General features: G+C 32.8%; 1 protein-coding gene across 1 annotated transcript; it reads left to right on the plus strand.

Moving 5' to 3' along the window:
• Positions 1–821: 821 nt before the first annotated feature.
• On the plus strand, positions 822–7465 carry LOC143081011 (uncharacterized). The gene is made up of 4 exons (XM_076257244.1): positions 822–838; positions 3574–3926; positions 6265–6437; positions 7235–7465. The coding sequence occupies exons 1-4, from the start codon at positions 822–824 to the stop codon at positions 7463–7465; spliced, it is 774 nt and encodes a 257-aa protein (XP_076113359.1).
• Positions 7466–11446: the final 3981 nt, after the last annotated feature.

Genomic DNA, 11446 nt, shown 5'->3' on the forward strand with positions numbered 1-11446 from the left:
CAGATAGTCAAAGGGTGGTTTTTGTATTTGGTATTCTAAGCCTTACAATACATTTATAACACTGATCATATAAGACATATATAACATTAAGTCAGTCGTCAACTGTGTCCACGATTTTTTTTATAAAATTCTATTGGTCTTTTACGAGGGTTGTCCGTAAAGTTTGAGGAAGATCTCAATAATATATTGTTTACCCTTCCGAAATAAAGAAAGAAAGTGTGTAACTAATTTCATGATTTTCATCGGGTGCAATCATTCTGTATAGAAATTCAAGCCACCATTTTTTTAATAAATTGATTTGACAATTCAATACTTTTTGTTAAATGTTCTGCTAAAAGGAGTCGCGGTACCCATCAAGCACATTCTCAATTCATATTTAAATCATTTGATAAAATGTGGTGAGCTGTAGTCTTAGAAATGATCAGAAATTTCACATTTGTCTGCAACTTCTCGAACTGTTAGTCGCCGGTCACTGTTGATAACGTTATGAATTTCATCTTCAATCGCATCTGATTCCATGAAAGATGGCCTAACTGCCCGCTTATCGTCTTCCAGCTTGTTTCTTCCGTTCCAAACCTTTTGTGCCAGTTGGATACCAATGTAGGACTAACATTGCTATGTTTTGCAGGCTGTTTGTGTGTTCAATACTGTTGGCGTTTTTCCGATGTCAATACAAACTCTTTAATCGCTCGCTGCTACACCTTTTCCGTAAATTTCATTTTTTCAGGAATGCCGATTCTCCATGCAATACATCAAATCGAGATTTCTCCGCCATTTGGAAATTTTGACCATTCGAATTTAGCAGGTTTAACGTCATAACTATGGTCGACGTTACAATGTAAGTTTTATGTATTTGTTGGCATATTTTGAAACTGAAGGATGTACTTAGGTGATCTAAGGTAAAATTCAATAAATTATGAAATCAAAATTGATACTTTAAACTGGAAGAGTATTAGTTGAGGATAAAAAATAAGCTAAAAAAAATATAGGTCATGGAGCTACTTTTCAAGATATTTGATTTATAAAATATGGCAGGAAAAGGCTGCCTCGGTCTTTCACCCTAAATTTGTATCGGTATCATTTGGGTCTCAAATCAAAAGAAAGAAAATTAAGAATCTGTTTAAATTTTGTCATATGACCTATGAGATATTAAGTCTTATGTTGAAAAAAAGATAGGTGTTATGGGGCAAAATATTATACCTTGCATGGTATGAAAAAACACCAAGGATTCCGAACATTTCACACTTATTCAAAAACCTTAGTACATCCTTTAAATAACCAAAATATAAAAAAAACAGCCTGCATGTTATATGATATTTTCGCCATGCTCCGGGTCCCTATTGCTTATACTTATACGATGTAAGTGTTATTATTTCACATTTAAAATTGGAAAAGTACTTATATAACCGAACTAGGATGTTGTTCAGGATTACAAATATGCAAAACTACTATTCCTGAAATGCAATTTTTACGCAGACTTCAGCTTTTCCACGAACTTTACGGACAACCCTCGTATAACGTTTTGTACTAGATTTGTCAGAAATCTTGTTGACCGTTTGTTTCAGTTAGATTGATACCGTTTGTGTTATTAAAAGGGGAGTGTGCAGAAATGGTTCTGTCTTGTTCTGCAGATAATGTAACGTGAATCATTGATATTTTAAAAAAATCTTTTCCAAAAGAAATAAACTACATACCGTTTATTTTGAATATATTTAATTTGAATTCATTTGAATGTTGGTAATACGATCCATGTTAGCTCATTGGTCCGTTGAATAAATTCGTTCTTAAATTTCTTTCAATATATGACCGTTGTAATTTAATCGAAAAGTGTATTGTAATTTTAAGGTTTGGATATTTCCCATTTATTTCATTTTTGAATTCAATGAACTAAACGTTGATGTACTCATCGATAACATAGTTCGTTGGAAAATGATTCATTTATTAGATGTGGGCTAAATTCAGCACCAACGAGTTCTTTCAAGCTAAAACCAATATTTTGGTTTTTTATATAAGTTGTTATTTTTTGTATCGTTTTAATCTAATGAGTCAAACCGACATATTTTTTATCCAGCCATGATGGGTCTTTCTGATTACTCCGGATTGTCAGATGGTCACAGATACTGAATTGGTGTAATGTATTTGAACTGATTATCACTGAGTATATTTGGAAGTGTTTCGATCATTAACTGCCATCTTTTAAATCTTAATGTATTGTTTTACATAAAAAAAAACGCTTTATTACGCAGGTCAATATACGACTAATGCTAAATACAAACCTCAAAAAGGGTACATATAATAACCTTCGATGTTCACTACATCAAAATATTCGATAAACAAGCTGTCAAGGATATATGATGAATGATTAATAAATTGATTTTTTTACGGGAAAAAAATAAAAAAATATGTATTAAAAATGCAAACATAGCTGATTTACTTGTTGAATCACTGTTATGTTCATATGTGCTTATTGCTGTATGTTTATTTTTCTAAATTGGCTAAAAGTATAGGGGAAGGGTTGAGATCTGTAAAAAGCATTTTTAACCCCCTGCATTTTTGCGCCTGACAAAAGTAAGAAGCCTCTGATCATTGTTAGTCTTGTAAGATTTTTAGTTCATTTAAATATTTCAGAGTTTAGTATGACGTCCCTTATCATTGAAATGGCACCCCTTTTTGTTTAGCGGTCAGCTAAGGCACGTCCCCGGGTGTGGGATTTTCCCGCTGTATTGAAGACCCATTGGTTTTCTGCTTTTTGGTCGGGTTGTTGTGTCTTTGACACACTCCTCATTTTCATTCTTAATTTTATTTATTAAACAACAATTAAGGTGAATTTTATTTACAATTAATAGTTTTTTGCTCAAAAATCAAACTGTATAAGAAGATGTGTTTTGATTGTTGATAGGACCACTCATCACCAGTGAGAAAATCAATAAACAAAAGTGCACTTACTTGAGCTTGTTGTCTTGAAATGTTGTCAAGGAATCAAACGAAAATAATATTTGACTAGATTAACAAATGTTCTAGGTTACAGCATCAATGATGCTTTGCATTACAATTTGTTCTTATGTTGTACAGTAACAATTCATGTCCCAGGTTAGGGATTGATCTCCGCCCATAAACACTTTTTAACCCTGCATCATTCCTTATGTGACTGTCCCAAGTTAGAACCTGGTATTCATTTTTCGTTGGCTGTTGTCTGAAATATTTGCTATTGTTTTTTGTTTGTCATTTACTGGGCAGTGTTTTTTTTCTCGTTTGAAAATTGTTGAATTGTTTTACATTATGTTATTGGGCCTTTTGCAATATATGATTATCTGCTCATTGTTGAAGTCTATACTATGATTTCATGTAAGGACTTAATAAACATTATTTCAATTCTTGTTGATCATTTGGCTGTCTCATTCTCTTTATTTGTTTGATAAAAGTAGGACCCAGATATTGAAAAAGAAATGCCTTACCTTTTTTTATATGTTTTTGGATGAAACATACGACAGCCAGATTGAAACTGTTATTCTGATTGATTATTTTTCAAATCAAAATCTTTGAAACGCAGGGTTTTACACTTATTTCTTTTAGCAAACAAATACAAGTAATAGTTACTGCTGAAGAATCATTACAATACAGCTTAACGGATAAGAAAGTGAAATATGCAAATTATACACTAAAAGTATATGATACGTGTAATACTGATGATAAGAAACAGAAGAAAGACGGAGGGAATCAAGACACGAAAAAAACGAATGTAATATGGAATGAGTTGACTGAGACTAAAGGAGAGGAAATCATAGAATGTACAAACACAGAAGACAATGAAAAATTTCCCGGTCTTATTCTTGCTGTTGTAGGAGATTGTGACAGTTATGTACCTAGGCCATGGAATACTACAGCATTTACGACTGGACTATTGAACACTGTACATGGAGTGAACAGTAAGATTTTATTTTGATAGAAAACTTTCGCACCCAGTTTGAATTAAAGATTCTAACTTCAAGCTTTGTTTACAAAGATCTGTCCGCTAGCGCTCTATTCTACTTTCTATTTGAAAGACCTTTCAGAATACTCAGATTTTGTCGCCTTCAAACATTTAGAAGCATCAATTTTATTTGCTGGTATAAAAATTCCCAGAACATAAAATGTCAAAGTGTTTTCATATCATTGTAGGCATATAAGTATACTGGGTCTGTATATACACCAGATTGTGGTTTCGCTGAATTATTTTTTTACTTTTAATCAGACATTTAAAATACTTAAAAAACGTTTAATAATCATTAAAGGGCAAATAAATGTCCTCTTTCCTTGATGGTACTGAATGTTAGAACTCACCCGCGGTTTTGTGAATTAAAGTATCTACGCCTTCATACTTTTAGTTTCAGGGAGGTTTGGCATGCCACAAAACCAGGTTCAACCAACCATTTATTCCTTTAAAAATGTCCTGTACCAAGTCAGGAATATGACCATTGTTATATTATAGTTCGTTTTTGTGTGTGTTACATTTTAACGTTGTGTTTCCGTTGTGTCGTTTGTTTTCTCTTATTTTTGAGTGTGAATTCAAATTACTATAAGACGTATCACGGTACTTATCTATCCCAAATTCATGTATTTGGTTGGATGTTATATTTGTTATATTTGTTATTCTCATAGGATTTTGTCTAATGCTTAGTCCGTTTCTGTGTGTGTTACATTTTAATGTGTCGTTGTTCTCCTCTTATATTTAATGCGTTTCCCTCTGTTTTAGTTTGTTACGCCGATTTTGTTTTTTGTCCATGGATTTATGAGTTTTGAACAGCGGTATACTACTGTTGCCTTTATATATCTCATAATAAAGTCATGCTGATGCAAATATGGGCAATTGTCTCTGCTTTCAAAAATCTTTATTTTTGAACCCGTCCTGGTTTTCTTACTACACCTCTTAATTCTTATTTTGTATAAAAATTGTTTTTATATTTTGCCAATTTTTTTTTTTTCAGTTTTTTTTTTTTAGTGATTGTGTTTCCCTTGGTTTTAGTTTGTAGCCGGATTTATGACTTTTGAACAGCGGTATACTACTGATACCTTTATTTATGGGGAATATAAACTTTCTGGTAGTTATAAGATCTGTTAAACCTGGCTGAGAAACTGAATAGTTAAACGTTCACATTAATTCTGTACTGATTTTATGTCCTCCTTTACACCATACGCCATGGTATAAAAATTAGCATAGATTGATGTGTCGTTTTCATGTCATGTCGGTTATTGTCAAATATTATATACTGTATTTTATCTTACCTCCTATAGATTTATGGGGATATGTTTGGTTAACCGACTGCACGTGGTGACTATATTTTTTGTTTTGGTAAAGGGTGCCATAAAAACATGTTAGTTAGTTACCATATATATGGTTAGCAGCCATATGGGGTTAGTAAGGAGTTACTTTCAAACAGACGAAGAAACTGATAATGAACGAAGAAAAACCATTCATATTTTTTTTAAAGCTAAAACGTTGTTGATTCCAGCTTCGCTCTCATCCCATATAGAATTTGCTGACCCCTTATGTCGTATAAGGTCACGTACAGACCATGTAACTAATAATATATATAAAGCAGGACAAGAAAATGTTGGTAAAATACGAATATGAACACTGATGTGTACTTGACCGAAACACTGAGCCGTATTTTAACGTGTCATTTCGTAACACCATAGAGAAGACATGTCACCCTACCCCGTCACATTATCCTCCGAGTGGAATAATATTGACCCTTTCAATATTTCTGAATACAGTGTACCTTGGTTAGCAATTACGCGTCAAATGGCTTTTTTTTTTAATCGAAATCATAACCTCAAGCGCTGGAGTCGATTATCACTGAGGCAATTATTTGAGGATTAAAAGTATCATATTTCGATAGTCCATATCAAAATTGCCTATTTGTTAACCACGACGCATTTTTTGCGCCTGTCCGAAGCCAGGAGCCTCTGGCCTTTGTTAGTTTTGTAATGTTTTTTAAATTTTAGTTTCTTGTGTATAATTTGTAGTTTAGTATGGTGTCATTATTACGGAACTAGTATATACATTTATTTAGGGGCCAGCTGAAGGACGACTCCGGCTGCGGGAATTTCTCGCTGCAATGAAGACCTATTGCATGGAGACCTTCTGCTGTTGTTTGTTATAGGGTCGGGTTGTTGTCTCTTTGACACATTCCCCATTTCCATTCTCATTTTTATCTTAAGAAAAAATAAAGGAGGGGAGTTTTCTTTATCGTATGCATATTGTAAACATGTATTATTTCATAGAAAGCTGGATATTCTATCGAGGAAAGAATAGTGGAGTCAGTTCTTACATAAATAAAGCATTTAAGAAAGAAACTAGCAACAGTAAGAAAGATAAGACCAACACTACTCCACTTAATGAAACTGATTCAACAATTCTCATTGCTGTTCAACCAAAGAAAAATGACAAAATAAAGGTAAGTGAATCATATGTTTATTTTTTTAATATTCTTTAATTCTTTAATACTTAAAATTTTCGAGAAAAAGTAATTAAGAAATACGATGTGTCTAATGCGTTTTAATGTCAACAAACCACTAAATACCATTACAAACCCTTTCTTCCTCGCTGTCATTTACAACAATACCCTCTTTAAAAATAATCACAATAATAACTTGGCAACAATAGTAAAGTATCTCATTTAACAAAAACAAATCGACAAAATCAATAGTAAATTATTGTCGGTGTCAATACTTATTGAGACTATTTAAAAAAAACAATGATCTTTAACTTTAAAGAAAAATTGTATGCCCCACCTACGATAGTAGAGGGGCATTATGTTCCGTGCCTCCGTTCGTCCGTTCGTTCGTCCCACTTCAGGGTAAAGTTTTTGGTCAAGGTAGTTTTTGATGAAGTTGAAGTCCAGTCCACTTGAAACTTAGTACACATGTTCCCCATGATATGATCTTTCGAATTTTTATTCCAAATTAAAGTTTTGACCCCAATTTCACGGTCTACTGAACATGGAAAATTATAGTGCAAGTGGGGCATCCATGTACTATGGACACATTCTTTTTTTTACTGTTTTATTAGAAATATACACGTAAATACAAGTCATAATGTACTAGTTCATTATTTATCTGTATAATTGCAATATATTAGCTTGTAATTTTGAAAATTAAAAATTGTTAATCCTAGCTGCATATCGATATTAGACATAACATTTAGAAGTCTATATTTTTTTTTCTCTTGTTCATAATACCATTTTCATTGCAGAAACTATTGAAGGCAGGAAAACTTAATCCACATAAGGTATTTCAATTAAACATGGAACCTGAAAAAGAAAAAGAAAAATGCGAATTAGTTAAAAAGAAAGAAGAATACAAGTGGTTTAACACGTACATTGCTACACTTTTAGCAGATATTTCAGAAAGATGGACTCCTTTGCTGGATGTTTTATTCGTAGATGAGGACCAACATGATAGTCAAGGTTGTTATTTACAGTAACATACGAAGTAACTTCTCTTGTCTATATCCACCGCTGGTTCTGATATCTACTATCTGTTACTATTTCATTATCATTTGTATAACGTAAAGGAAAAGAATTAAGTAACATGGACTTTGCATTCGTAATGTATATTTTGAAGCTCTTGCTTAAGACTCTTTTTTTTTTAATTTGGCAGGAAATTCAGTCGAAAACTCGCAATAAGTTTTGACATGTCAATAAGTTTTTGCCAATTTATTAATTTGTCATTTTTTTCATGTTTTTAAATATAATGAATATATGATTCCTGAAGATTCAGTATTAAACTAGTATCAACTGTTTTTACGCCTTCTTTCTTAACATAACTTATTCCGCTTCACTTTTGTTTGCGAAAGGATTGATGGTTCAGTGCCATTGGGGCTGATGATTTTATAATACTACACTAACTAGTTTTCTTATAAAATAAAAGTCCGTCTGTCTGTTCTACATAAGTTTTATGTTGTTTTTAAAGTTTAGATTGTCTCAACTGATTTCCGTTAAGTTTTATGCACAGTCATAGATATTTATTCGCATAGCAAAAACATTTATATTGAGAGTTCCAGACACTATATTAGTTGACAGTTTTTCCACTAATTCCACATGTTTTCAAGTAGTAGTATACTCGTAGTAGCCCACCATGCATTGTAGCTCATTGACCCGATTGGTCAGTTATTCAAGGCCATATTGGCCTTGTGTTTGGGAAATTACTATGCAAATATATTCTGACGTCAGGAAATCTAGAGTTCTCGACCTGTTTAATGGATTGGTCAAAAACACAGGTAAAAAAAAATCGCGTTACACGTAAATAAACATTTACATGTGCAAGTACATATGTAGGCGAAAACATATGGTAAGAAAACCAACAACTTCAATATAAAATTTAATTAAACAAACATCTCTCTTGATAGAGAAACAACACCCCACCGGTCATTAACATGTAAAAACAGAGAAACCACGCCAACCGGTCATTAACATGTAAAAACATAGAAACCACGCCCCACCGGTCATGCTTTTAACATGTAAATGTTCGTTAACGACCGTTTTTCCGCTTCGTTTTTTCCTGTTAATGACCGATAGAAATTATCACTGAAGAATAAAGAATTTCATGTGGTCCCTTGTCATCCAATAAGAGAAGCTAATTCTTAACCGATATGACATAACTGTAATACTTATCAATAAACTGTGACATATCAGGAAAAGGTGCATTTTCGACTGATTTTTATTATTCAAACTGATTTAACTTGAAAACGAGCTCTTTTTTTAAACGACATTTGGTTTGATTAGGTACAATGTATAAAAATTATTTGTACTAATTTTCATGAAAAAGTCAACAATGCAACTTTTTAAATTTGAGAAATATTCAGCCAAAAATTACGTTTTTTTCTAACCTCACGAACATTTGAAAAAATATAGGTTATTTTTTTTAAAAAATGCCAAACTTTAAAGGATACTTATATTGGAATAGCTTGTGTTTATCTTTTAAATCAACAATACATGTAGTTATGAAATATATAAAAGTTCTTGAAATATCCAGTGAAATCTTGAAGATTTTCTTTTTGTCTGCTGCGGCGATTCCTCTGTGGTTGTTATGTGTGACGTCATAAATCTATTTTTTTTTTATATTTACCATCAATATACATGTAAATAAAAAACATAGCGTCAATATACTTTAGAAATAGAAACAAGGCTACGGATACGTAAAATAAGTTATAGTTATTGAACAAGCAAGTCAGTATATGGGATTTAACAATATGCACAGCTCGAGTGACCCTGTTTAACCCGAAAGACGAAGGAATTCGGGTTATTGGGTCATCTCGTGCTGTGCAAATTAAATTCCATATACCGATTTGATTGGTCAATAACTGTTTTAACACATGACGTCAACAGTTTTCCCGCATAAATCACATCACATCCGACCAACAAGAAGCTGATATGGATGGATTTCATCATGAATTATCGGAGGACGATATGATTTTATCACAAGTATTAGAAACATTGGGGAATGAAATGGAACTGAGAAATGTACATATAGAGGACTTTTTTGGAGAGTTTCCTAATAATGTGATGGATGAGAATGCATCTGGAGATTTAATCGACACCTCAGCTGTTTCATTTGACCTAGGACTAGACTTAAATCTATGGTTGCAAGTTCCTTCGGAAAACGGAAAGATAAAAAACGTCAAGGTACGTCTTTGTTTTAGAATTATCTGCCACGTGCAGACCCATTATTGCATAATTTGAGGTGCGGACCCATAGACGGACCCACGGGATGGGGTCCCGGATCCCTCTTTTGTGGGAAAATTTGGTTAATTATATAGGAAATCCTTTTAGGTCAGTTAGCCCTCCCCCTTTAATAAAAAGTTCTGGATCCGCTACTTGAACCTTAGATATAATCATTTGCGGAAACTTCCGACTAGATTTATCGTTTAATTGTTTTCATCCGGAATATTCATGAAATATTTGCCATGTGTTAAATTATGTGATATTATCTTATTTCAGGATGAAAAACCTAAAGAACAGGGACAAGGAATCGAATCAAGGTTTGCAGAAATGACAGACAGTGAAATTGATACACTTATTGAAGATGCTGAGAACAAAAGCACAAAGAAAGCCACAAAATGGGCAGTAAATGTCTATGAACACTGGAAGAATTCTAAAATTGGTAGTGGTTTAATTATACCAAACCTGAAGAATTTGTCTGTTCAAGATGAAAAAATTAACATCAGATGTGTATGGTATAAATGTTAAACAAGCCGATCCGATTTCAGTTGAACAGGAAGAAATATTGTGGGACAAGTCTGTGTTTGGTAATCATTCATCCGAAAGTCTATTGCATACTGGTTTTTTTTTTACAACTGTAAATATTTTGGTCTACGTGGTCGTGACGAACACCGTTATCTGCAAATTTCACAAATACAGTTAGAAGAAGATGATAACGGAAACTATATTGAATTCCGGGGTAAGGATAATAAAACGTATATCATACTCCATCGCTATATTGCACCGAAATCTGTCAGACAATATTTAGAGAAGATACTTGAATCTTATCAGATTTATATGAATACAATATGTGAAATTGATAAATCTGTTAGCAGTCCTTTTTATCGTAGCCCTGTTTTATCGGATGGTTCTGTTAAGTTTGACCACATACTGGGTGCTAATAGATTAGGGTCACTCACGAAAACAATATGCCAAAAGGGAGAACTAAAGGGGAATTTTAGTAACCACTCTGGAAAAAGAACACTTGCAACTAGATTGTACCAAGCAGGAGTCAGTCAGCAGAATGGATAGAACAGGTCACAGGAGTGAAAAGACTGTTCGTACCTTAAAACGACCTGCGGATTCTATGCTAGAAGATGTCTCTTACATTTTGAATCCTTCTAATAAGCAGATAACACTTGAGGATCCCAAACCATTAACCAAGTCGGATACTCGTGCAATCCTACCTGAACAAGTTAATATTGAAAATACAGAAAATGCATTTAATGTTTCAAAACCAGAAGGAAAATATCGGGGACTATCAAGTAACAGCTCTTTTCAAAACTGCGTGTTCAATTTTGTAACGAAGATGTGAACCTCACAGATCTTTTTTTTTTCAATTGTTGACACTGAATCGTTATTTTAAGTTGTTTTAAAGCCGTACATAGAAATGTATGAAAAAGCGTTTTTTTTATAGTTTTCACTGTGTCAGGTTGTGACACTGATAACTTTTAACTTACATATCAAGACTATAATAGGAAGATGTCAATGATTATTTATTTTCATTTTTTTTTAATGACAATTATTTTATATTAATGGAAAAATAATTTTAGTATTATAACAACCTGTGTTCTTTATCTTATTTAGATTTTTATTTTGTTGATTGTAATGCTACTACATTTGTTTTGTATGTTTTCTATTCTGATGTTTATCAAGTGACTGATTTGTATGTCCTAGTATAGATACATGTATCCACTTGATATTTC

The sequence above is a fragment of the Mytilus galloprovincialis genome, chromosome 6 (assembly GCF_965363235.1).
Source record: "Mytilus galloprovincialis chromosome 6, xbMytGall1.hap1.1, whole genome shotgun sequence".
Lineage (NCBI taxonomy): Eukaryota > Metazoa > Mollusca > Bivalvia > Mytilida > Mytilidae > Mytilus > Mytilus galloprovincialis.

Coding starts and splice junctions, on each gene's coding strand:
- LOC143081011 (XM_076257244.1), top strand. Junction 3,927..6,264: donor CACTGTACATGGAGTGAACA/GTAAGATTTTAT, acceptor ATTATTTCATAG/AAAGCTGGATATTCTATCGA. Junction 6,438..7,234: donor AGAAAAATGACAAAATAAAG/GTAAGTGAATCA, acceptor TTTTCATTGCAG/AAACTATTGAAGGCAGGAAA.